This window comes from Rhamphochromis sp. 'chilingali' (genome assembly GCF_963969265.1).
Source record: "Rhamphochromis sp. 'chilingali' genome assembly, chromosome: 9".
Taxonomy (NCBI): domain Eukaryota; kingdom Metazoa; phylum Chordata; class Actinopteri; order Cichliformes; family Cichlidae; genus Rhamphochromis; species Rhamphochromis sp. 'chilingali'.
Genome location: NC_137936.1, coordinates 30024761 through 30050687, shown reverse-complemented (window position 1 = coordinate 30050687; position 25927 = coordinate 30024761). Strand labels below are relative to the sequence as shown.

The 25927-nt window shown below is 37.0% G+C and overlaps 3 protein-coding genes and 2 pseudogenes across 5 annotated transcripts; all 5 read right to left on the bottom strand.

The window, feature by feature from the left end:
- Nucleotides 1–1660: 1660 nt before the first annotated feature.
- Nucleotides 1661–3086, bottom strand: LOC308403017 (protein hairy-like). The gene is made up of 2 exons (XM_080892229.1): nucleotides 2951–3086; nucleotides 1661–2835 (listed from the first exon to the last, which is right to left on the bottom strand). Exons 1-2 carry the CDS (start codon nucleotides 3044–3046, stop codon nucleotides 2509–2511), a joined length of 423 nt encoding a protein of 140 aa, XP_080748355.1. The 5' UTR covers nucleotides 3047–3086; the 3' UTR covers nucleotides 1661–2508.
- A 3737-nt stretch (nucleotides 3087–6823) lies between these two features.
- Nucleotides 6824–7642, bottom strand: LOC308403019 (transcription factor HES-5-like). Its single transcript, XM_080892231.1, has 2 exons — nucleotides 7484–7642; nucleotides 6824–7368 (listed from the first exon to the last, which is right to left on the bottom strand). The coding sequence occupies exons 1-2, from the start codon at nucleotides 7544–7546 to the stop codon at nucleotides 7042–7044; spliced, it is 390 nt and encodes a 129-aa protein (XP_080748357.1). The 5' UTR covers nucleotides 7547–7642; the 3' UTR covers nucleotides 6824–7041.
- A 2913-nt stretch (nucleotides 7643–10555) lies between these two features.
- LOC308403015 (transcription factor HES-4-like) lies at nucleotides 10556–12085 on the bottom strand. Its single transcript, XM_080892228.1, has 2 exons — nucleotides 11937–12085; nucleotides 10556–11825 (listed from the first exon to the last, which is right to left on the bottom strand). The coding sequence occupies exons 1-2, from the start codon at nucleotides 12066–12068 to the stop codon at nucleotides 11502–11504; spliced, it is 456 nt and encodes a 151-aa protein (XP_080748354.1). The 5' UTR covers nucleotides 12069–12085; the 3' UTR covers nucleotides 10556–11501.
- A 5271-nt stretch (nucleotides 12086–17356) lies between these two features.
- On the bottom strand, nucleotides 17357–18852 carry LOC308402928 (transcription factor HES-5-like; annotated as a pseudogene). The gene is made up of 2 exons (XR_013974832.1): nucleotides 18702–18852; nucleotides 17357–18586 (listed from the first exon to the last, which is right to left on the bottom strand). The product of XR_013974832.1 is annotated as a transcription factor HES-5-like (transcript).
- A 2032-nt stretch (nucleotides 18853–20884) lies between these two features.
- On the bottom strand, nucleotides 20885–22507 carry LOC308403166 (transcription factor HES-5-like; annotated as a pseudogene). Its single transcript, XR_013974831.1, has 2 exons — nucleotides 22370–22507; nucleotides 20885–22256 (listed from the first exon to the last, which is right to left on the bottom strand). The product of XR_013974831.1 is annotated as a transcription factor HES-5-like (transcript).
- Between the last annotated feature and the right edge of the window lie 3420 nt (nucleotides 22508–25927).

Sequence of the window (25927 nt, the reverse complement as noted above, 5' to 3'; positions counted from 1 at the left end):
TGCAAAACCAGTAGAAGAGAGCAGATTTAATATCAAACTATTCATAATTCACAAGAGGTAATTATTCGGAGAAGTTTCAGAACAGTCCCCTCAAGTTTTTACGTTTATGTTGACTAAAGCGTTTTGTTTTACCACAAGCTCTTCCTTGCTGTGCTGCAGAAGTAAGCTTTGCAACATTTGACTGTATGCAGTTGTAAGAATGTCACCAATGAATTCAGTTGTGTAGCTAACTGGCTAACAAGCTAGGACTGTGTTTCTAACACCATGGAGTTTGTATTTTTTTCCCCAAAGTATGCTTGTACAGGGTTTCTTAAGTAAGTCACCAATACTACAAGAATACTTTCACTAATCTTTGGCCTGGTGGTTTTTATGCTGAGGTATTTCTGTTTTAAATAACATCTTTGCGCCTGAGTCCTGTGTGGTAGGTTTCTGTCTACTCCTGAAGGCTTGAGTTGAAATGAGCTTTTCATTCTGTGAATTAGACTATACACAGCTAGAGCTAAATCCTTAATTTTCAGTGTGTCGCTGTGAAAATATCCGTTGACAAACATTATCATTGACTAGATGAGTTGCTATAGCCCCAGAAAAACTAATCTCAAAGAACTTCATCAGGACTCACAAACCGGCAGCTAACACATTTGGGGTAGTGAGGTTTATGGTGGCACTTGACTTTGTAGTGAATCATATAAAACAGCATTGATCACCATCTTTACAAATACTTTCAGACCATGTGTTACAAGATCAATATGTGTTCTTAGTGCTTATGTTCTGATTATATTGTTTTATGTATTTTAATAATAAAGGCTTGTAAAGCAAGGCCACTTTTGACTCCTAAACCAAGTGCTCAGCCAGACTGAAAAACAGGAAGTTAGTGTAGAGCTGTACAAGCATATAAATAAATACAGGAAACCAGGCAGAAAAAGAGGAACTAGTAACATATAAGGAGTTGTTTGTATCGAAACGATGTGTGACGTGTAAAGTACCAAAATAACACCTATATGAGACACATTTTTAGCTTCTAATGTTGGAGATTCTGCAACTGGCTTTGGGCTGTGCAGGGCTCTCTCTTCCGGAAGATGATTGAATAAAGAATTATAAATGTTTTGACCACTCCTGAGTCGGGTTTTCTCTGTTCTATCATGGGGATCAAAGAATCGAGTTTAATACATGTTTTCAACTCTGGTCCACCTAAAAAAAGTTCTCCAGAAGCTAATGCTTGAAATGGTTGTTTTGTTTAACAATATTAAATTATAATGTTTTAAAAGTACTGTTGACACTGCTTTTTTTAAACAGAGGAAGAGCCAAAAAACACAATTTATAAGAAACAAGTTTCACTTTGAGCCACGCTCCCATTTATAATCTGATCGTTCTGGATCTATTGTTTCACTGGGGCTCTGTAAGTGATTTTATTTTGGTTTCCCACAGTTCCCCAGTTGTTATTCGGTTCAATATGACCTAAACTAAATTAAATAACACTCTTCATCACAGAATTTTGTGCTTTATTTTCCTGTGAACATGTCTTTTTGAGAAACAATTATAATGAGTGCTGGACCTTCTAGGTATTTATAAAAAGTGGAGACTTAAAATGAAGGAAAATGAAGAATGCATATCTTTCAGCAGATAGGTCAGTTATGCCATAAAATAATATTAGAGCACAGTGTTTTCATCGTACAGTGTTTGTTTATTTAGCATGAATGAAAGCTTAAACAGGAGGTGATGATCCATCACAACAACAACTCATAGTTTCTACAAGAGACACTGTACTCATAAAGAGTAGAGGGAAAGCTGTCTTTATGAAAGACAATGGATTTGCAGTATTTAGGAAGCCACAGCAATGTTTTCCTCAAACAAAGCAAAAAATTTACAAAAATTGACCTTAAAACAGGTCAGGTAAAACCATTAAAATAAACTGCATTGTCTCTTCAAATCTGAGAATGACTTTTCTGCAAAACATTTAATTTGATCTTAAAACAGATCCCTTTTCATTAATCACTTACATTAAAGTAAACTTGATGAAAAAAAAAGTTTTATCCACAAAGGATACAAATAAAAACTCTCACTGATGATAAAAAGCTATAAATAACCCAATTACACAACTCAACCCACAATGGGTTCTAGTGAGTCCAGTTCAGGTAAAGTTCATTATTACTTTCTGGTCAGAAAGAGGACATTTTAATTTTAGATTAAAAAAATCAATAATGGTAAAAAGTATTACTATAACATAATCAGTACAAGAAGTACCTCTCAGATATAATAATGATTGCAGATTCAATCAGTTTTCATTCATGCAATATGCATCTTATGATGTTTTTCTTTCCTAACATGCAGGATACTGTCAATGTCATTTCCTTAGGAAACGTCATCTTGCACATACACAAGAACACACAAAGTAAAGCCTTCTGTACATACAGAAGAAAAAGTCCACAGAATTTTAAACAATTCAGTCCAGTCATGTCTGACCGATATGGTCTGTTTAGCTTGTCTGGTATGGAGTCCAGTGTGAGTGGTCTACCACGGCCTCCAGAGGTCGCTGTTGTCTTTTCTCTCCAGAGAGCATTGGGTGATGCTGGTCTGGTCTTTCGAGCTCAGAATAGAGAAGTCCGCCTCTTTCAGCTTGTCATCAGAGGCAGTCTGCAGCTTGTTGGAGTGTGTTAGCAGGTTTCTCTGCTGCTGTAGCTGTGTCAGAAAGCAAACGGTCATCTCCAGGATGTCTGCCTTCTCCAGGTTGGAGTCTGGCTGCTGTTTGAGGAACTCTGGAACCAGGAGAGACTTGAGCTGCTCAATGCAGGTGTTGATTCGCTCTCTGCGTAACTTCTCCACCAGAGGCTTTCTGAGCTGCAGAAAAAAGAACAAAGTCATTAATAAACTTGTTCAGGAGTTTTGTTTTTGTTAGCAACAAAATATATTTTCTACAATTTGACAGTTTACATGAACGAAACCTTCAGTTTACCTTGTGGTTCAGAGTCAGATCCCGAGAACTGGTCATGGCTGGATCGCTATGCTGTAGAGGTCTCTGTAGAGAGAATCTGATCCCTTCTGATTTCATCCCTCCTATTTATACTCCATCATCTCCATATGAATGTGTGAGTCTTGGTCTTGTTGAGGTTTCCCACAGTCTGAGCCAAACAGAGAGCTGTTTGAGACAATAAGGCATGTGAGGCAGCGACATTCTGTCATTACCACCGGGAGTATAATAGTTAGCTCCCAGGGGAGCAGGTGGAGGAGATAAAGAGAGTGCAAGAGGGCGCTTTGTGAATCTGTGAAAGGGAGCAGATCTGATATCTCAGCACACCCTTAACATCCTATCAAATACGTGCAAGTTTACTTGATCTAATTAATGAATTATAGCTCTAACTGATAGGTAGATGACATTAGCTCTTTGCTTGTTTACCAAAAAAACTGAAGAGTGAATTGTGTATTGAATGTATTGTTATATTTAATTTGTAATTTATCAAGATATTTCATTTGATACTTTATTTAAACTTTTATCAAACCTTTTTTCAATAAAAAAAATCCAATTTTTCCTGTAATAACATGGTTGAGTGCAAGAGCCTGTGATTTTCTCACTGAAATTACTCAACACGATTATCATGCTGCTGACCACATGCAGTCATCCTTTGACACGTGCCGTATATCCAGTGTGAGTAGCAAGTTGATCTCAGTTTCCCACACTGACTCCCCGCGCTGTGTTCAATTAACCACAAAGGGACTACTGTGACAGATGCTGCCCGTGTGTTGTTATACAAAGAAAGAATTACATCACCAACCATCTGGAGGGAAAAGTTCCCATTGGTTGGCTCTGACAGACAGTTTCAATTTAAAACTGCTGTTAAAAAGTTTATCAAAACTAAACTCAGAATGTTTAAACCTGTCACATTTTAAGTTTTCTAACACTATAATACATTTTGAACTTTGGTGATAATCACTCACTCACTACTGAGTATCAAAGTAATCAACATTTTAACTGTGAGAGTGGGAGGTTTCCTGAAGTGTGCCAAATCCCTCAGGAGAATTAGCCGGCTGCTGGTCGGCTGATCGTTATTCACTCTCAGCTCTGTTCTCCAGAGTTTTCCCACACTTTAGTAAAAAAAAATTGACATGTGCCAGTATGTAAGTCAACATATTTTTTTATTGCAAAGGTGTGTGAAATCTTCTGAAAAATCTTGCCAGTTTATTTTTTTTTAAAAAAAACTGGTTGTTCAAACCTTTTTGAGAAAAATTAAAATTCAATAATCTTACAACAAAAAACAAAAAAACAAAACAGATTTCTGATAATTAGTTTTAAATAAGAGTTGCATGTCTGCTACTTAAGCTAAACTGGTACACACGGCATATAGCATCCTCTGATGTTTGCTTTACTTTATTGTTATAGCAAAACCTTTTCACTGAATCCCCAACCTGCAAAACACAGGTTTCAGGTGGTGGATGCTTAAAAAATATAAAATAAGAAGAGAGATTAAAAAATTACTGTGACCTGTAGTTCCTGTAGACTTCCTGTTATTCAAAAAACTTTAGCTTTTTCTGAATGACTCTTTTTCAAGGTTTGTACAATGATTTTCCACATCACCTCTTTGATTCTAGTCCACAGCTGAATCGTTCTCAAACACCTTGTGTTTAAATAGTGCTTCTAGTTTAAGAAGATCATATAACAGTTTTCTGATGGAAATGGTACTGCTGCTTTTTTCAAAGGAAGCGTAGCCATCATGATGATTTAAAACATCTTTCCGCTTGTGGAGTCTCGCTCCCTTTTATCCTCTGTCCCTTCAGGGCAAAGGTCTGGATCTATTGTTCCACTGGGGCTCTGTAAATGAGTTTCTTCTGCTTTCCAACACTTAGTCCTTTCAGTGCTGTCACTTGAGAAACAATAGAAGTGTGCCTTATTGAGCACCACATAAGCTAAAATATACATCATCTTTTAAGATTTAAATGATTAACTTTGAAACAATTATTAAAACATGTGAATCTGATGATTTTACCAGAAAAGTTAAAACACTGCATATTTGATCTTTAAGTTTAAAGATTTGACTTCCAACTGAACAAATTGAAATAACATCGATGGCCCTTCTCATTACAAATGTTGGCTTTTCACTGAATGTGCATTTTTTGGATAAACAATTATAATAAGGTTCTAAAGGTTTGAAGTATTTGTCTACAACAAATGGAGACAAAGATAGAGACACATGACAGAAAATGAAGAACATACAGTGCTCAACAAATTTATTGAACCGCCTGTTATAAAACAATAAAACAGACATCTTAGAAATCTGTCAAAAACTTGTTAGAAACTAGAAATTACATTATAAATATGAGCCGGCGCACTGGGTGCCTCTGAGAAGTCAGAAGTTAATTGAGCATTACAATCAATCACTAAAACTTTTTTTTTCTGTTCTGGAATCCAAGTAAGTAATTGTAATTTAGTATCATAAGCAAAAATAATAATGTGCTTTACTTTTTTTTTTTTTACTTTTTTTTGTAAAAAACAAAACAAAAAATGTATTGATAACAATTATATTTTAGCATTAAAAATATAATTTTAAATAATGAGTTTGAGCATACTGGTGGATTAACAATAACACAATTACCAATTCTGTTCATTTATAGCAGCTGTTCCACCAAATGTAAACCTAGGGTGCCCCAAAAAGACGTTACATGGACTTCTTCATTCTGAAAACGCTACGTCCAGATAAACAGAATCGGCTTTTTGGGATTTCATTAGCTTGATGATTGAGCATGCGTCAATGCACTTACACTGGGTGGTGTTCTAATAAATTTGTTAGTCACTGTCTGACTAGCATCAATGTAAAAAGATAACAGATCAACTGCATAAAAATTATATGCAAGCACAATGTTTTACACTGGCAGTGTTTATTTATTCAACAAGGACGAAAGCTCAAACAGGTGGTGATGATACATCACAACAACAACTTGTAGATTTCTACAAGACACACTGTACTCAGAAAGAGTAGAGGAAAAGCTGTCTTTATGAAAGACAATGAATTTACAATATTCAAAAACCCAGTACTCAGTGACATTTGATTTCTTTTTCCACTTTCACTAAACAGCAAATGACCTTAAAATACATTGTTATTAACTGCTAAATTCAATTTTTTCTCACAAAGTAAATATTACTTTGTCTTCTCAAACCTGACATTAACAAAAACAGTAATGTTTTCAGTAAAACAATAAACATATTGATCTTAAAACAGATCAGTTTTAGTAATGACATACATTGAGATACACGTCATCTAAATGTCCGCATAGAACAATTAAGATATTAAACTGATCAATAATGATCATGAAGTACCAATATCACTGTCAAGTTTTTACCGACTAAGAAAATTGTGATATTAAGAAAACCTTTTAGAAAGAAGCTGTAAACACTTAGATCTTATAACAAATTCAACCTTGAATTTAGATTAATGTTAAACTGATCAGAAACAGTCAAGAGGTACAAACATCACAATTACACGACTTGCCCACATTGAGTCGTATAGTTAGAAAATCTTCATGAAAGAAATACTAAACATTTGGATCTTATAACAGATCAATTTTGTGTGATTAATATCTACAATCACAATAAATCCTTAAAATGGACACTTAAAATTTAGATCCAAAAAATCGAAAACCAATAAAAGGTAACGTCAATGTCAATTGAAGAAAATCAATAATAGTAAAAAGCATTACTATAACATCATCAGTACATGAAGTACAGAAAGAAACAATTAAAATTGCTGATGCAATCAGATTCAATTAATGCAATATGCATGACATGAAATTTTCTTTCTCAACATGAAAGATATTGCTACTACACTTTCCTTAGGAAATATCATCTGACACACACACACACACACACACACACACACACACACACACACACACACACACACACACACACACACACACACACACAAGAACACACAAAGTAAAGCCTTCTGTACATACAGAAGAAAAAGTCCACAGAATTTTAAACAATTCAGTCCAGTCATGTCTGACCGATATGGTCTGTTTAGCTTGTCTGGTATGGAGTCCAGTGTGAGTGGTCTACCACGGCCTCCAGAGGACGCTGTTGTGTTTTCTCTCCAGAGAGCATTGGGTGATACTGGTCTGAACTGTGGAGCTCAGAAGACAAAGGTCAACTTCCCTCAGCTTCTCATCAGAGGCAGTCTGCAGCTTGTTGGAGTGGGTCACCAGGTTTTTCTGCTGCTGTAGCTGCGTCAGTAAGCAAACGGTCATCTCCAGGATGTCTGCTTTCTCCAGGTTGGAGTCTGGCTGCTGTTTGAGGAACTCTGGACCCAGGAGAGACTTGAGCTGCTCAATGCAGGTGTTGATTCGCTCTCTGCGTAACTTCTCCACCAGAGGCTTTCTGAGCTGCAGAAAAAAGAACAGAGTCATAAATAACCTTGTTTGTTTGTTTTTTGTTAGAAAAAGAAAAGAAAGACTATCAACTTAATAATAATTTAAATCCAGGCAGTGTTCAATTTACCTTGTGGGTCAGAGTCAAATGATCCGTTGAAGTGGTCATTGGTGCAGCAATTGTAGGTGCCATGGTTGGATCTCTGTGTTGCAGAAGTCTCTGTAGCAAGAAGATCTCTGCTGGCTTCCTGGCTCCTACTTATAGTCCCACATTTCCATATCAATGTGTGGGTCTTACTCTGGTTGAGGTTTCCCACAGTCTGAACCAATCAGAGAGCTCTGTGAGACAATAAGGCATGTGGAGCAGCAACATGCTCCTGTATGCCTGGGGGATAATGGTTAGGTCTCAGGGGAACAGCTGGAGGACTGGGGGGAGACTGAGACATGCCCACAGATCTCTGTATGAAGCTGGGAAAGTGGTGACCCTGTAGAAGATCTGCTGCCAGATGCTGAGATCAATGATTCTGACTGAGCACCCAGTGCACGTGTGCGGGAATAACAAAGCTGTAATGTATGAATTTCAAGTAAGCAAAAAAAAGTGATAGACTAGGTGAATTTCTCTGCATTTTCTGCTTCTGTTGATTTTAATGGAAAATTTTGTAATTTGTATTTCCTATCATAGAGCTTAAACATCTTTTTTTTTTAATTTATTCAAAAAAATACATTTTGAAAACTCCATAAGATTTTTGAATGCTGTATCTAATTTAATTTGAATTTCTCAATATAATACATTAAAATACTCAAAACAAACTCAATCCAGATGCTCCTGTGTCTTGTGACACGTGCCTTGTAACCACTGTGAGTAGCAGGTCGATCTCAGTTTCCCACACTTACCCCCGTGCTGTGGCCATTGAGCCACAAGGGGATTTTTGTCACAGATGCTGGTTGTGTGTTGTTATAGAGACAGTGAATTACATCACAAACCATCTGGTGGGAATGGATCCCATTGGTTGGCTGGGATAATAACATTTGAAAAGATTATATCAAAATAATTTCTACTTTTTTAATCTTTGACACATTTTGATCCTCGGTTCGTATCTGTGACTGATAACTGACTGAGAGCTGGATTGAAATTTTGGGATTGTGATGGTGGGAGCCTTCCTGGGTGACACAATTTTCATGAAGTGTGTCAAATCCCTTTGGAGAATTCACAGGCTGCTGGTGGAGTGATTGCCACTGAACTCTTGTCTCATGGGTTTTCCCACACTTCTATCATTTGCCTAAATAAGCATGCCCCAATTTACAAGTTAATTTTCATCTTGAAGATTATTTACCCATAGTTCAGTTTGTGAAAGTTGAAATTATTATCACTCCAACAAACTGGAAAGGGACTTAGAATGCTTTACATCAGGAATGGGGAGGCCAGATACTGCAGCATACGAAGAAGCATACAGAGGTTCAAGATCTGTAATAAGTGAATTCAACTACAGTAGGTTAACCTCAGCTAATAATGGGTAATGTTTGAGTATTTCTTCATCCTCTGGCCTTTTGCTGAGATGCTAAATCTTTTGTAAACCTTATGCTGTATATGTTAAGACTGCAGGGCAGCTCACTGGTGTGGTGGTCAGCACTGATACTTGATATTAACAAGGTCAGTGGTTTGAATCCAACATGAGACCTTTATGTACAGAATTTGTATGTAGTCCCCTCTATTAGGATGTTATGAATGGATGCCATCACTACCCCTATTAATTTAACTTTTCTGTATCCTCTAGCTTTATTTTCTCCTGTGCAGACTGAGACAACATCAGTGTTTTGCAATAAATTTCCAGCTAGCTATCTAATTAGACAGCTGTTTTCTAGAAATCCCCAGTGACTTTCATTGTTTTTTAAAGTGGTGATTTGTGAGTTTTAAATATTAGCTTGTGTTTTCTCTCAGAAAAGTGGGGTACTAATAAAATCGACTATGTTAACCGGATAACTTGCAGAACCTAAGAATTAGTGATATCCATCCAATGTAAAGCTGTATCTATAGCATGTTTCTAGAAACAGTATGTCTTGTTGAGCAAGATTCCCTTCTGTCAGGGGCATGGAGGCAAGCTGTTACATGTTCATCTGGTTTCTCTGTTTCATATTATCTTGGAAAATATATTCCTGAGAAAGAAACGACTTTGATTTGAGCGCCAACAAGACATAAACATGACAAGAGAGAGAAAGACTGTCTACAGACTTGGCAAAGGGTCAAGTGAATGAATGAGAAGAAATGCTGAAGTAAACTTCAGGCTTCTTGCAGTTCATTTTGAATAACCTTTATATGCCTACTTAAAGAGTTTGCATGGGCACTTTTAATTAAAGACCTCTAGTTTGTTCAGTTTAACTTGGATCCACAAATACTTATGAAACCATCTGTGACAGGGAGCTTCTTCATTTGGGCTTGAACTTACAATAGGCGTTATGACGAATAGATTTTTAGACCCCAAAAAATTAACAACGATTGAATGTGTGACACGTTGAGCAGTTTGCACTGTCAATAACAAAATTATTCTTTCATTCGTGTCTTTAATTTAAATCCACACAAGACACTTTCGAAGATCTCTTGTTAAAATAGAGATTAACAATAAGAAATGACAATTAAAAAAAATGGTGTTACTGTTTTATGTAAGGAATGGACAAAATCATGGCCAAAAAGACAACAACAAAACGATTAGAAATAGGGAGTCAGGCTCCCTTTTATCCCCTGTCACTTCAGGGCAAAGGTCTGGATCTATTGTTCCTCTGAGGCTCTGTGAGTGAGTTTCTTCTGGTTTCCCACAGTCCGTCCTTTCAGTGCTTTCACTACAGGAACAATAGAAGTGTGTCTTAGTCTGCATGTCATTAGAGTTCATTTGTGACGGTTTCATGGAAGTGAGAGCTACAACAGAAACACTTAATTTTATCAAAGTAGCAGTGTCTAAAAAGTGTCTTTTATTTTTGTTTTAAAAACCCAAATATCCAGAAAGTTCCCCTCATTAAAAAAAGAATTGAACCTTGTTTTTCTTTTGTATGCTCTAACCTGAATAGTTTTTAGACTGCAGCATTTTTAATTGGATATGTAAATTAAACAAAGATCTGTGATAAACACCCCTTAAATTGACCTAAATTGGAAGTGAATGGAGTACATCTTTGCCATTACTTATGAAAACCACAACAAACAACATGGAAATACAGTTTTCACTTGGCAGTGTTTGTTTATTTAACAAGAGCCACATAAAACATAAATGCTTTAAACAGGAAGTGATGACACATCACAACGACAACTTGTAGATTTCTACAAGGCACACTGTGCTCAGAGAGAGTGAAGGGACACCGTCTTTGTGAAAGACAAAATATTTACAGCATTTAAGAACACATTAATCAATATGAAAACTATTAATATCGACCTTCAAACAGATCACATTTACGTTCCCAAAGGAAAAAAAGAAACACCTATCACAAAAAAGCTGACAGTGTGAAACATAAAATATTAATCTTAAAACAGATTGGTTTTCAGTAATCACAAAGTGATCAGTGTTTGTCAAAAGGTACAAATAATATACTGTTTAATCCTCAGTGAATCCTCAGTGAAGTGGGGGTTAAAATGGTCATATCAAGCCTTTTATAATTAAAAGGATAAACAACTGGATCTTAGAACAGATCTGTTTTGATATTAAATGGGGGTCAAGTTTAATTTTACAATCAGTCCAGAAAAAGGACATTTCAATCTTAGATCACAAGGGTCAAAAACCAACAAACAAAATACTACATTTGGTTCATGCAACATGCATGACATGAGGTTTTCTTTCTTAATGTGCAAGATGTCATTTCCTCAGGAAATGTCATCTTGCACAGAAAAAAAACAGACAAAAACTATAGTACTATATATACAACTATGTTACCATAACACGTACATTAGGCATTGATAATAATCGCTGATGCAATCAGATTTCATTCATGCTACATGCATGACAAGATATTTTCTTCCTTAACACGAAAGGCTCTATTGCTGTCATTTCCTCAGGAAATGTCGTCTTGCACACACAGAAGAACACAGAAAGTTCAAATAATTCAGTCCTGTCACGTTTGACCAATATGGTCTCTTTTTTCTTGGTATTAACTCCAGTTTGTCATGTCTACCATGGCCTCCAGAGAGCGCTGTTGATCGGACATTTGTTTTTTTTGGTGATCATGTTCTGGACTGTGGAGCTCAGAGGAGAGAAGTCAGCCTCTTTCAGCTTCTTATCAGAGGCAGTCTGCAGCTTGTTGCAGTGCGTCAGCAGGTTTCTCTGCTGCTGTAGCTGTGTCAGGAAGCAAACGGTCATCTCCAGGATGTCTGCTTTCTCCAGTTTGGAGTCTGGCTGCTGTTTGAGGAACTCTGGACCCAGGAGAGACTTGAGCTGCTCAATGCAGGTGTTGATTCGCTCTCTGCGTAACTTCTCCACCAGAGGCTTTCTGAGCTGCAAAGAAGAATAATGCAATTAATAAATTTGTTCAGGAGTTTTGTGTTAGCAAGAAAATATAATTGATACAATTTTATAGAAAACAAATTTCATTAATTTTTGATTTACCTTGTGAGTCAGAGTCAGATGCTCCTCAGAACTGTTAATTGCTGCAGGGATTTTAGGTGCCATGCCTGGATCTCTGTGCTGTGGAGATCTCTGTAGAGAGAATCTGATCTCTACTGGTTTCATCCCTCCCATTTATACTCCAGCATCTCCATATGAATGTGTGGGTCTTAGTCTGGTTGAGGTTTCCCACAGTCTGAGCCAATCAGAGTGCTCTGCGAGACAATAAGCCATGTGGAGCCAGCAGCATGCTGCCGTTAATGCCTGGGGGATAATAGTGAGGTCTCAGGGGAACAGGTGGAAGACTGTGGGTAAACGAAGGGAGTGTAACAGATCTCTGTGTGATTATGGGAAAGTGGTGACCCTGTAGGGAAAGGAGATCTGCTGCCTGATACTGGGATCAATGGTTTTGACCGAGCACACGCTGATTATCCCATCACATGTCAGGGAAAAGAATTCATGTTTTAATGTAAAAATTATGGGTAAAAATAAAATAATGGGATTAATGGTTTATTTCGCATGTGTTGTTTATAATGAGATTAATATTAAGGGAAACTGTAAACATCAATTTGATTTTAACTGATAATTTCATTTATACTATTGTATAAAGAGTTACAAATTTTGTTTTATATATATATTTTACAAATGCAAGAATATATTTTGGTGTTGTACCAATTAATTAAATCATAATGTCTCTAGAAAATAATCATGTAGCCGACCAGATGCAGTCATGTCTTTTGACACGTGCCATATAGTGAGCATGAGTAGCAATTTAATTTCAGTTTCCCACACCCGTGTTATTGTCAATGAACCACAAAAGAACTTCTGTTGCAGATGCTGTGGGTTGTTATAGAAACGTGAGGTTACATCACCAACCACCTGGAGGGAAAGAATCCCATTGGCTGCCTTGGACAGATGTTACAATTAAAATTTATAATAAAAAAAACATTCTTAAAGTAATCAAATTAGGGTACCACAATTTGGAAAGTATTATTTTCAGTTTGCAATCAGCTACACATTTTATACCTCTAATGCTAATCATGATTACTGATTACTGACCATCAACTACATCAAAATCTCACCTCTTAGGGTCCTGGGGGTGGGGGATGGTGGTGGCAGTTTCATGAAGTGTGTCCAGTGCTTCTGGTGGATAATTCACAACTGGTGGGGTGAATGTGTCCTACTCTTTTCTCCAGAGTATTCACTTAACCATAAATAAATTAATAATAATAATAATAAAAAATAACTCTTGTGCCCTGTTGCAGGTTGAAAATTCTCCCATAGAATCATCTTTAAAAATATTTACCTATGTAAAAATAAAACTGAATGTCATGCCCTGTCATAATTGACATAAATAACTTAAGCAAAAATATTAACAGTATTGGATGGCCTTCAACTTTTTGTCACTCAGAGTTTACATGAACAACAAGAAGGTCAGATTTTGCAGCAGCTGAAAAAAAATATGTACAGCTGCAGCCTGTGGGTGGAATTAGATTATTTAGAAACTGAAGTTGTTTCCCCTTAACTTAAACCTCACATAGTCTTAAATGTAACAGGATACAGCTTCATCTTGTAATGCTTAACCTCACTTCAACTTTACTCTAACCCGCTGTGCTTACTATGAGCTCATGAACCTTTGTAGTTAAAACAAATTTAACAACAACGGGTCCACTACAGCTGTGCCATTAAAAAAAATGTTGTAACTGAATTTTTAAATTACTGTAATGTATTGCTAAATTATTTTAGTTAGTTTGACCCCAAAAATAAAGATCTATCTCAAACTCTGCAAATGAAACAGTTTACTGAACACAATAGTGGTGTGATATATAAAAAACTAGAGTAACAGTTTTAATCAAAGGCTTGATGTTAAACTGATTGTTGTAAAATAACAGACGTTTTAAGCTCTGTTCTTTCAGGGCAAAGGTCTGTATCTGATGGTCCAGAAGGGCTCTGCAGACAAGTTTATTCTGGTTGTTGACTATTCGCTGCTTTTATCATTGACCGCCAGAGGGCGCTGTTGTTTGAACATTAGTTTTTGGTGATGCTGGTGGAGCTCAGAGGAGAAAGTCAGCCTCTGTCAGGTTCTTGTCAGAGCACCAGAGCAGCTGGTTCAGCAGTGGGTCAGCAGGCTTCTCTGCTATCAGCTCTGCTATTTGCTCTGCTGTAGCTTTGTCAGGAAGCAAACAGTCATCTCCAGGATTTCTGCTTTCTCCAGTTTGGAGTCTGGCTGCTGTTTGAGGAGCTCTGGATCCAGGATAAACTTCAGCTGCTCAACGCAGGACTTAATTCTGTCTTTGCACAACTTCTCCACAAGAGGCTTTCCCAGCTGCAGAAAGTAGAAAATACATTTTTAAAAAATTCAAGAATTTTGTTTTAGTAAAAATGTATCTAATTTATTACAAGTTTTTGACAATTGCGTCAATTTGTGATTTACCTAATGAGTTGGGATCACTTTCTCCTGATAAGCGATCATTGCAGTAGGGATGTAGGTGGATCTCTGTGCTGTAAAGGTCTCAGTGGACAGAACCTGATATCCCTCCCATTTATACTTCACCATCTCTATATGAATGTTTGGGTCTTTCCCTGCTTGAGTTTTCCCAGTCTGAGCCAATCGTGCTCCTGTTATTGCCCAGGAAACAGTGGCTAGAGATCAGGGGAACAGGTGATGGACTCTGGGAGAGAAGTACTCTCAGAACTCAAATTGAATCTCAGAAAATAGAAACCCTGTAAAGAAAACTAATATGACTCCTCATCCCAGCTTAATGATCTATTAACGATCTAATTAATGAACCACATATAAAGTAAAACTTACTTCGATTTTTTGGTCTCAATTTGTTTGATAATTTCTAAACCCAAACCTTTAATGCATCTTTTTTTAAATAAATAGTCAACTGAACATCATTCAGTTTTAATGAAATGCTTAATTTTTATGCAGGATAACAAGTTATGTTTACTAACATGTTGACAGTTTATCAGATTGGTATTGTGGGCTGTTTTAGTTTTCTGATTGGTTTGCTGTAGTTTATTGCTTTACTCAAGTACTCAAGGCAATAATTGTGCTGTTGCTCTTGTGTCAGTGACATGTGCCTTTTAGTCAATGGGAGTAACACGTTGATCTGGGTTTCCCACACTCACTCCCTGTGCTGTTGTCAGTGAGCCACAAAGAGACTTTAGTGGCAGATGCTGCCTGTGTGTTGCAGTAGAAAGAAAGCATTGCATCACCAACCATCTGGAGGAAAGGATCCCATTGGCTGGCTCTGAGTGGTAGTAAAATTTGAAATTGTGGTGAAAATCTGCCATAATCAGAGTAGTTTCACATCATATTTTCAGGTTGCAATCACTGTGATGGGGTGTTCATGGGGATTGCTGAAGTGTGCCAAATCCCTTTGCAGTAATAAAAAGCTGCTGGTGCTTTTGCCACAGTCCTCCAAAATTAGCAGGTGCCTGCCTACAAATAGACTTTCATTAATGGACTGCACACGTGCAGGTGCTACACAGTGGATGGGCTTCTCAGCAAATAATTGCCCATTAAGCCTTGAATGCATTTCTTGAACCCCAGGATATACATCTATAACACATTTTGAGTTTGATCAAGCATTGTTTATTTAAACTATTGTTTGTAATGATAAAGGAATTGTTTCCTTTTGGAAAGCCAGATATCATAAGCAATATACTGTAACTTGGACTTCAGCTGTTATTCTCTTAGTTAGAAAAAGAAAAAGTATGATGGCCCGTGCGATTTTGTAATTTGAGGAGGGTTTAGACTCCTGATTCCTTGTTAATCTGTCAGGGCAAAGGTCTGGATCTATTGTCCCACAGCAGCTATGTGAGTGAGTTTTGCCTGGTTTCCCACACAATTCCCTTTCACTGCTTTCACTGGAAGAACAATAGAAGTGTGCCTCATTATACAACACATTAGATACATTGTCTGACGTCAAAGGGATGTGTTTAAAGTTACATTTAAAAAAAAAATGAAAACATGCACGAATGCACAAAAACATGAATTGGTTTGATGGCTTAATGTTGTTCAATTAAATACAGTGACACAAAACGAATAATTCAGCTTCATTAAATGAGTTTCGATTATATTGCTCCAGACTTTGATAATTTAGTTAAATAAAACATGTGTAGTTTGATTGTCTGTTAAATTTCTTGAAAACTGATAGCCTGGTTTAAAGATGAATTACATTTATATAAATTGGCATGTTTTTTTTTTTTAAATATTTATGTTAAACGTCAACAAAAAAAACCATGTCTACTCACTGTACTGAACAGAGAAACAGCTGTCTTTATAAAAGACACAAACAGATTGTGTTTCACATAAAGCAAGGTAGATGTTTACAAAGTTATGAGCACCAATTCATGACTTTGTAGCGACAAGTTCACACCGTATATATTCTGCCAAACTATGAGAATACTATGTGATCATGAAATGTTTTTTGGAATTGGACTTCTCTGTATGTTATTTTTAAACTTTTTCTCTCTCTTTGAATTGACTGTAAGTGCTGAAAATTGCTAGTGGGAAAAATACACAGTTTTTGTGCTGGACAAAGTCATCTTGTCCATGTCACATGTGTGTCCTCTGTCTCTGGTTATAGCTGCTCTCAGTTTCCCACACTCAGTATTGAATCATGTGGTCAGTGCACGACAAAAGGACCCTGAAAAGACATTATATAAAGGTTTGGCTGTGCTTTGACTGAAACTGCGTGACGTCACTAACCATCTGGAGGGAAAGTACATGATTGGTTGGCATGACCAGGCCTGATAAAAATCCCAAATTACTGTCAAAACCAAATCAGTTGTTTATAACTAAAACAATCTGCACCTAACTATTACACTTAATGGAGAAATTTTGGATTGCACATAACCAACTAGTGATCGATAGTTAAGGACTCACAGCCTAATTTGGTTCTAAAGTGTGCCAACAATCCACCGCTGAAAGGATGTTAGTGACATATTTTATGTACATTCATTTTGGACGCTTATTAATAAGAATAAATATTTGCATGTTAAGTATCTTAACACCTGTATGTTTAACATGATCGGTTTTCAGCATTATGCCACCATATTCCATTTCACTCTCTGTCTACCGAGGACAAAGATCAACATTCATTGTCCCCACTGGGGCTCTGTGAGTGAGTCTCTTCTGGTTTCCCACACTGCGTCCTTTCACTGCTTTCACAGGAAGAACAATGGAAGCGTGTCTCCTTACCCATAACATTAAAAGACAATAGTTATCGTTGAAGTTTTGGCCCTCCCATGGCCTGGGGACTGCTCCAAAGTGGTGGCCAATAATTTGTTGATATTTGAAGCTCAAGAAAAAAAAACATTTAAATTTGAATTTTTATATTTAAATGAAGTCCTCTTCCAGTTGTGAATTTCCACTTTTTGATTGAATTATGGATTGACAAATGAACAAAACCTTGTATGATCACAATATTTCTTTATTAAGACACACTCAGTATTAACATTTTATAAAGGCTCCAACGGGAGGTAGATAGAGGTGATGATACATCACAACAGCCTGGTACCGTACTCAAAATGAGTGGAGGATCAGTCATCTTTACAAAAGACACCAAGAGTATGATGTGAATCTTCATATCAGACTTTCATAAAACATGCTCGAAAAGGCATTATCTTAAAACAATCACAAAGTGATCCAAATAAGTCAATCCACTGTCTATACAGTGTATTTATCAACTTAAATGCATTTAATTGATACACCAATGATTCTAAAAATGAAAAATAATCTGACATTGTGTCATTCCCATAGGGATTATTTTTTCTAGTTCTTTTTTTTTTTTTTACATGAAAAAGCAGAATAACAGGTTGTGAAAACATCTGTACATACAGAAGAAAGTTTTCATGTTGACATGATGCTTTCTGTCTTTAGTCAAAAGTTATTGTTTGGGTCAATAACAAACTAAAGATAACAAATGTTAATATAACATCATCAGTACCTGAAGAGTAGGTAATATTAATAATTTCAGATGCAATCAGATTTCATTCATGCAATGTGCATGACAAGATATGTTGTTTCAAAAAACAAAATACTTTGTTTCTTTGATTTCCTCAGGAAAAAAAAAATCTTCCACTAAAAACCAAAAAAAGTAAATTGTTCTGTATGAACAAGAGGAAAAATCTTAAAAATCTCTGAATTACAGAAGAATGCGGCTCTGAATTCTTTGACCAATATGATCATTGAAGTTAGTAAGGCTGACTGAAGACTGTAGGTTTCTACCACGGCCTCCAGAGGGAGCTGGTGAGTGTGTTGTCTTTGGTGATGCTGGTCTGGACTGTGTAGCTCAGAGGAGAGAAGTCAGCCTCACTCAGGGTTTAACAGAGGAAGTGTGCAGCTGCTTGATGTGGTTCAGCAGGTTTCTCTGGGACTGAGTCTTCACCTCCACCTTTGACAGGAAGTTGACCATCTCTTGGGCACACCTGGAATAGCTCTGTTCAAGAACTCCTGATTCTGTGGTTTGACGCTGCTGCAGTCTTCTCAGGTAGCAAACGGTCATCTCCAGGACGTCTGGCTTCTCCAGTTTGGAGTCTGGGTGCTGTTTGAGGGGCTCAGGACCCAGAAGAGACTTGCGCTGTTCAATACTGCTGTTGATTCTCTCTCTGCAGATCTTCTCCACCAGAGGCTTTCTGAGCTGCAAGAAGAAGAACAAAGTCATTAATAAAACAGTTCTGGTGCATAGTTTTATTGTTATCAAACAAAATCTTTCATGAATAATGAATGACATTCTGATCTGATCTCCAATTTACCTCATGATTCAAAGAGAGATGATCACATCACATGGTCCTGAGAATTAGTCATTACTGGAGAGACTGTAGCTGCCATGGCTGGATCTCTGTGCTGTAGTGGTCTCTGTAGAGAGACTCTGATCACTGCTGCCTTCATCCCTCCTATTTATACTCCCACATCTCCATATGAATGTGTGGGTCTTGGTCTGACTGGAGTTTCTCACAGTTTTGACCAATCACAGAGCTGTCAATTAGAGAAAAGAAATCTTGCCCGCCACATTGATACATCCCAGGGGAACGAGTGGAGCACTTTTGGGTGGGTGTGTCAGCGTAAAAGAAAAGCTCTGTGTGAATCTGAGAAAGTGGTGACCCTGTAGAGGATATATCTGCTGCCTGATGCTGAGATCAGTGACTTTGACTCGGCACACGCTTTTCAAATCAAACTGTTTCTCTGATTAAGATACTTTTCAAGTCTCACCTGACACCCACTTAGTGTCATTGATTATCCTGAAAGTAACATTTTTGGTTCTCACACAAACTCAATCAGACATCAGATGGTCTGTGTGTTTTTCTTTGGAAAAATCATTTAATGTCAGATCTGATCTTTTCCTTCTGACATGAAGTTCAACTCATGTGGCAAAGTTACCAAATTTCTGAAGTGTTGTAGAGAATGTTTAAAGATTAAATAAAAAAATCACTGAGATAGTTCTGCGAGGAAACTACAAAATAATAGCAGTGATAATAACAAAAAATATTGTTTCATTATAACATATAGAATGGATTTATCTTTTTTTTCCCTGATGTCCAGATGTAGCAGGTGTGTTTTTTGCTTTTCAGTTTGTGGTTGGTGTGAGCAGATAGTTGTCCTCACTTTCCCACACTCAGTGCTGAATGATGTGGTCAGTGCACTACAAAGGTCTTTGAAAGGAGCTTTTGTGATGGTCGGTGGCCGTGTCTTCCAACAGAGACAGAGCCTGACGTCAACAACCATCTGGAGGGAAACAACATGATTGGTTGACTCAAAATTTACTCAAATTTCAAAAGCTGAATATTTTTGCTTTCTGTAATAATATACAATCCATGATCCACTATTTCAGTTTACAGTTGGACAAAGTTTGAAAATTGCCCATCATGAAACTTTCATGTTTTCACAAGCTCCAAATCTCATGTTCTGAAATGCAGGAGAAGGTCAAGGCAGCTGTTTCCTGAAGTGTGCCAAATCCCTCTGGACAATAGTCAGAAACCCGTGTGGTGAAGAATGCAAATCAACTTGAACTGTGACCCTCCTTCTCTTTGGTCCTGGAGAAGAAAAAGGCTCCTCAAGATGTAATTTTATCTACATGTACAATATGTATGGATCTGTGTGAATTCTGGTAAATATATGTATTATAGATTAAAACAGCAGGTCACAGTTTGGGGGTAAAAAAAAATCACAAACACTTTAAAGTTATGATCATAAAAATGTTTATAGATATTGTAATCTCATAAATTCCTCCATTAAATTACAACTACATTATTTCTTAAGTGCTACAAAACTTTGGAGATCAGCAAATATTTTCATGTTATTTTATTTCATGGTATGTTAAAAGTAAGTAATCCCATACAAATGTGTTGTTGTTTTCCATCATCAGTTTTCATTCCATCATACTACCTTTCGACATGTTTCTCCTCAGGACAGAGGTCAGCATCTGTTGTCCCGCTGGGGCTCTGTGAGTGAGTTTCTTCTGGTTTCCCACACTCTGTCCTTTCACAGTGTCACTGGAACAACAATAGGAGTGTGTCCCCTTACCCATCATGTGAAGAGACAATAGTTATCATGAAAGTTTTAGCCTCCAAGTAACGACTGCTCCAAAAATGGTGACTGCTTAAGGAAAACATGACACACATATCATTACTTATCGGACTATTTCAATCAAGCTATTGCATATACAAAAAGTCCCATATGAGTTATAACTCATCAGATATTTTAATTTGATTTGAATATTATTGTCATTTTAATTTCTGTGACATTTGGATTAGAATAAGGCTCCAGATATGATCATGAAGCCCTCACCTGTCACCCTACTACACCATAGTCCTGGTGTGAGCTTTGCTGTTTTTACAATATATAGTGATATTGGCCCAATAAATGTATAGGATGCCTAGATGAGTGATCCACTATCACTACAAGACATATATGCGTAACATAGAATGAAATGATAACAGAAACACTTTGATGTCCTTTCAGTGGTTGTTTATTAAGATAAACAGAGCGTCAAGTTTATATATGAGAGTAAGATAAATGATGATGCATCACAACAATAACTTGGTAACATCACCAAGACACTGCACTCAAAATGAGTGGGGGACCAATCATCTTTACAAAAGACACAAACATTATGACATGAATCTGCATGTCACATTTTCATAAAATACACTTTGGAATAAGCACAAACTGCACTTTATAACAAAGACAAAGAACAAAGGGATTCTACAACAAATCACATTAAAACAATCACAAAGTGATATGAATAGCTGAACCAAATCCACTGACTTTACAGTGTCAGGTATATAATCCTCTTAAACAAAGGACAAAAATAAATCTGGCTCTGACACAGAACAATGCAGAATAATCACAAAGATTAAAATTAGTTTAGAAGAAACATCTCAGCAACATTTGAGCAATCGTGTGTTATCAACATGATAAAATTCAAGAAGTAATAAACTTCATTTCAACATAAGTCACCACAATGTGATGCACATTTTTACATACACTGCTAGTAAATATCAGCAGTAAATGCAAATTGGAACAAGAATGTCAAATGTTCTTTCTTAACATGAAAGAGGAGCTTGTTTCATTCTTTCCATAGGAAATATTTGTTACATGAACATGTGAATTATGCCTGGTTTTACAAACACCTTCTGTACATACAGAAGAAAAAGTTCCTTAAATCTTTGACCAATGTGGTCTCCAAACATCTCTGTGGTATGACAAGAGGCTTTCTCTCTTGGCTTGAAAGATGTTGTTGGTGTCATTTGCTCAGGAAATATCATCTTGCATGAAGAACAAAACAAAGAAAAACCTTCTGTACATACAGAAGAACAAGTCTTTGAATTTTCTTTCCCTGCAATCGTTGACCAATATGATCAGTGTAGATTATTTAGTAGTGATTCCAGTCTGCAGGTTTCTACCACGGCCTCCAGAGGGAGCTGGTGAGTGTGTTGTCTTTGGTGATGCTGGTCTGGACTGTGTAGCTCAGAGGAGAGAAGTCAGCCTCACTCAGGGTTTAACAGAGGAAGTGTGCAGCTGGTTGATGTGGTTCAGCAGGTTTTTCTGGGACTGAGTCTTCACCTCCACCTTTGACAGGAAGTTGACCATCTCTTGGGCACACCTGGAATAGCCCTGTTCAAGAACTGATTCTACGGTTTGACGCTGCTGCTGCAGTCTTCTCAGGAAGCAAACGGTCATCTCCAGGATGTCTGCCTTCTCCAGTTTGGAGTTTGGCTGCTGTTTGAGGGGCTCATGACCCAGAAGAGACTTGAGCTGTTCAATATGATTCTCTCTCTGCAGATCTTCTCCACCAGAGGCTTTCTGAGCTGCAAGAAGAAGAACAAAGTCATTAATAAAACAGTTTTGGTGCATATTTTTAGTGTTATCAAACACAATCTTTAAAGAATAATGGATGACATTCTGATAATATCCAATTTACCTTATGATTCAGAGTCACATGATCCTGCGAATTAGTCATTACTGGAGAGACTGTAGCTGCCATGGCCGGATCTCTGTGCTGTAGAGGTCTCTGTAGAGAGACTCTGATCACTGCTGCCTTCATCCCTCCTATTTATACTCCCACATCTCCATATGAATGTGTGGGTCTTGGTCTGACTGGAGTTTCTCACAGTTTTGACCAATCAGAGAGCTGTCCATTAGAGAAAAGAAATCTTGCCTGCCACATGCTCAGTGGTCATATTAGTAGGGGACAATTGATACATTCCAAGGGAACAGATGGAGCACTTTTGGGTGGGTGTGTGTGTCAGCGTAAAAGACTCCGAAAGCTCTGTGTGAATCTGAGAAAGTGGTGACCCTGTAGAGGATACATCTGCTGCCTGATGCTGAGATCAGTGACTTTGACTCGGCACACGCTTTTCAAATCAAACTGTTTCTCTGATTAAGATACTTCTCATGTCTCACCTGACACCCACTTAGTGTCATTGATTATCCTGAAAGTAACATTTTTGGTTCTCACACAAACTCAATCAGACATCAGATGGTCTGTGTGTTTTTCTATGGAAAAATCATTTAATGTCAGATCTGATCTTTTCCTTCTGACATGAAGTTCAACTCATGTGGCAAAGTGACCAAATTCATTTCCCAAGTGATGAAGGACACTAGAAAACAATATCATTCATAATAATGAACAGTACTGTTTCATTATAACATATAGTATGGATTTTTCTCATTTTTTCTGATATCCAGATGTAGCAGGTGTGTTTTTTGCTTTTCAGTTTGTGGTTGGTGTGAGCAGATACCTGCTCTCACTTTCCCACACTCAGCACTGAATGATGTGGTCAGTGCACTACAAAGGTCTTTGAAAGGAGCTTTTGTGATGGTCGGTGGTCGTGTGCTCCAACAGAGACAGAGCCTGACGTCAACAACCATCTGGAGGGAAACAACATGATTGGTTTCCTCCAGATATGCTAAAATTTGAATATATAATGCAAATACATTTAGATTCTCTGATAATACAAAACTTGGTTTTCTGTTTTTCAGTTTGCAGTTTGGTTAAATTCACTTAATTCCAATTTTATCACAAACACCTGCTGCAGATTATAAATGAGGCGGTCGACACAGCTGTTTCCTGAAGTGTGCCAAATTCCTCTGGACAATAGTCCGGCACTCGTGCATGGTTAGGATGCAAATCAACTTGTACTGTGACCATCTCTGTCTGAGGTTTCCCACCCTTACTTCGTTAAAGTTTTTCCCACTGGGTCTCTGAGAGTGAGTCTTGTCTATTTTCCCTCTATTTTCTATCTTTTTACTGCTTTTTCTGGTGGATCAATACAGTTTTGTCTGAATGCTTCATTTAAAAGTTTTCAAATTCCAGCAGATCAAACTGGCCACATTTTCCCACCTAAATAACTACACAAAGGAAACTTCCTTGTGGAGTTTAACTTAACTTATGACCCATTGCAAACAAAAAAAAGTGACAACTCAGTCTGTCATAAATGTTTTTAATCAGGAATATTCTCATTGTTCCACCAGACGTGTTAAACCATAGGCTACACAGTAAATCAAAACACTCATTCAAGATGTGTATGGTGAAAACTATATGGAAACTGAGATCATATACAAAGTTTGTATCATTTCAAAAACGTGCAATATTGCATTTAACAATCAAATTGGTTAAAAGGAAAATGCTAATATTTTTTTATGAAGTCATCCTATCCAGCTGTAACAGATGTACCATCTGTCTTGTGGATTGTAGTTGGTGTGAGCAGACAGTTGCTCCACATTCCCACACTCAGTGTTGAATGAGGTGGTAAGTGCACCACAAAGGTCTTTGAAAACAGCTTTTGTCATGGTTTGTGGTTGTGTGCTCAGACAGAGACAGAGTCTGATGTCACCAACCTTTCTGGAGGGAAACAACATGATTGGTGTTTTCAACCATGTGATAAAATCCCAAACTAAAGTCAAAACCACATCAGCTGTTTCTCATAATAATATGCACTTGCCTATTCAAGTTATATCTGTTGAAAATGTTACGTTTTTACACAAATTTATCTTGGTGTTAATGGTACAGAAACTGAATAAATGTTATTTAAAGTGTGTGTGTGTGTGTGTGTGTGTGTGTGTGTATATATATATATATATATATACATATATAAACACCCAGCACGCCCCTGCAGGCGGTTTTTCCTTCAAGCTCGAGTCCTCTACCAGAGGCCTGGGAACTTAAGGGTCCTGCGCAGTATCTTAGCTGTTCCCAGGACTGCGCTCTTCTGGACAGAGATCTCCGATGTTGTTCCCGGGATCTGCTGGAGCCACTCGCCTAGCTTGGGAGTCACCGCACCTAGTGCTCCGATTACCACGGGGACCACTGTTACCTTCACAACCACATCCTCTCGAGCTCTTCTCTGAGCCCTTGATATAGGATATATATATATATATATATATATATATATATATATATATATATATATATGTATATATGTAGATAGATAGATAGATAGATAGATAGATAGATAGATAGATAGAAACTATATACATCTCTTTAAAAATATTAATATAAATAACAATAGGAAAATATACTAGCTACCTACAGATATTAGAATACAAATTAAGAAATAAGCTCTGGTTTTTGGGGGTGGGGCTGCAAAATATTGGTAGAAAATGATGTGCAAAGTCATCAAGCTGTTAAACATTACAGTTTCAGAAACAGGGCTGAGAGACTGAGAATCTGTTTCTGATGTGTGCTAAATAGACAACAGTTCACAAATGCTGAAATGGTTTAGATTACTTTTTTTTTTTTTTAATTTACTTTGGGAACACAGAGATCAGTATTTTCATTTCATTTTTTGTGTGTATGTGTTTATGCCTTTTAAATATTTTAACTTGCATCCACCCTCACTCACCGAGATTTAAAAAACGTGCAGTCTTATAACACTATAGTTCTAAGACCTTTGCAGTGTTGTTCTATTGGTGTTGTCATGTACTATGACTAGCTATTCAGTATTTTAAACCTGTCTGTTATGTATGATCAGGTTCCACTTTTCATTCAACCATATCACCTTTCCTGCTTTGTCTCCTCAGAAAAAAGGTTGGCATGTATTGCCCCCCTGAGACACAGTGAGTAAGTTTTCTCTGAGTTCCCACACTCTGTCTTTTCACTGCAAGTTTTATCTTCTGGAACTGAGAACTGCTCCAAAGTGGTCACTTGATAATTTACCTTGATCACATACACAGAGCTCCTGCGAGACATGTATTATATAACTTTGATATTTTGAAAGCTCTAAATAATTTACAATTGTAATACATTAATAAGAACTTCTTCAAATATCATACTTTATACTACTGTATAACATTACCATATTACAATATTATATTACAATATTATGCTATATAAAATACTGTATGGGATTTTTAAAGGAATGATGCATACTCACTGCAAAATAAATAAATAAATATATATATATATATATATATATATATATATATATATATATATATATATATATATATATATATATATATATATATATATATATAT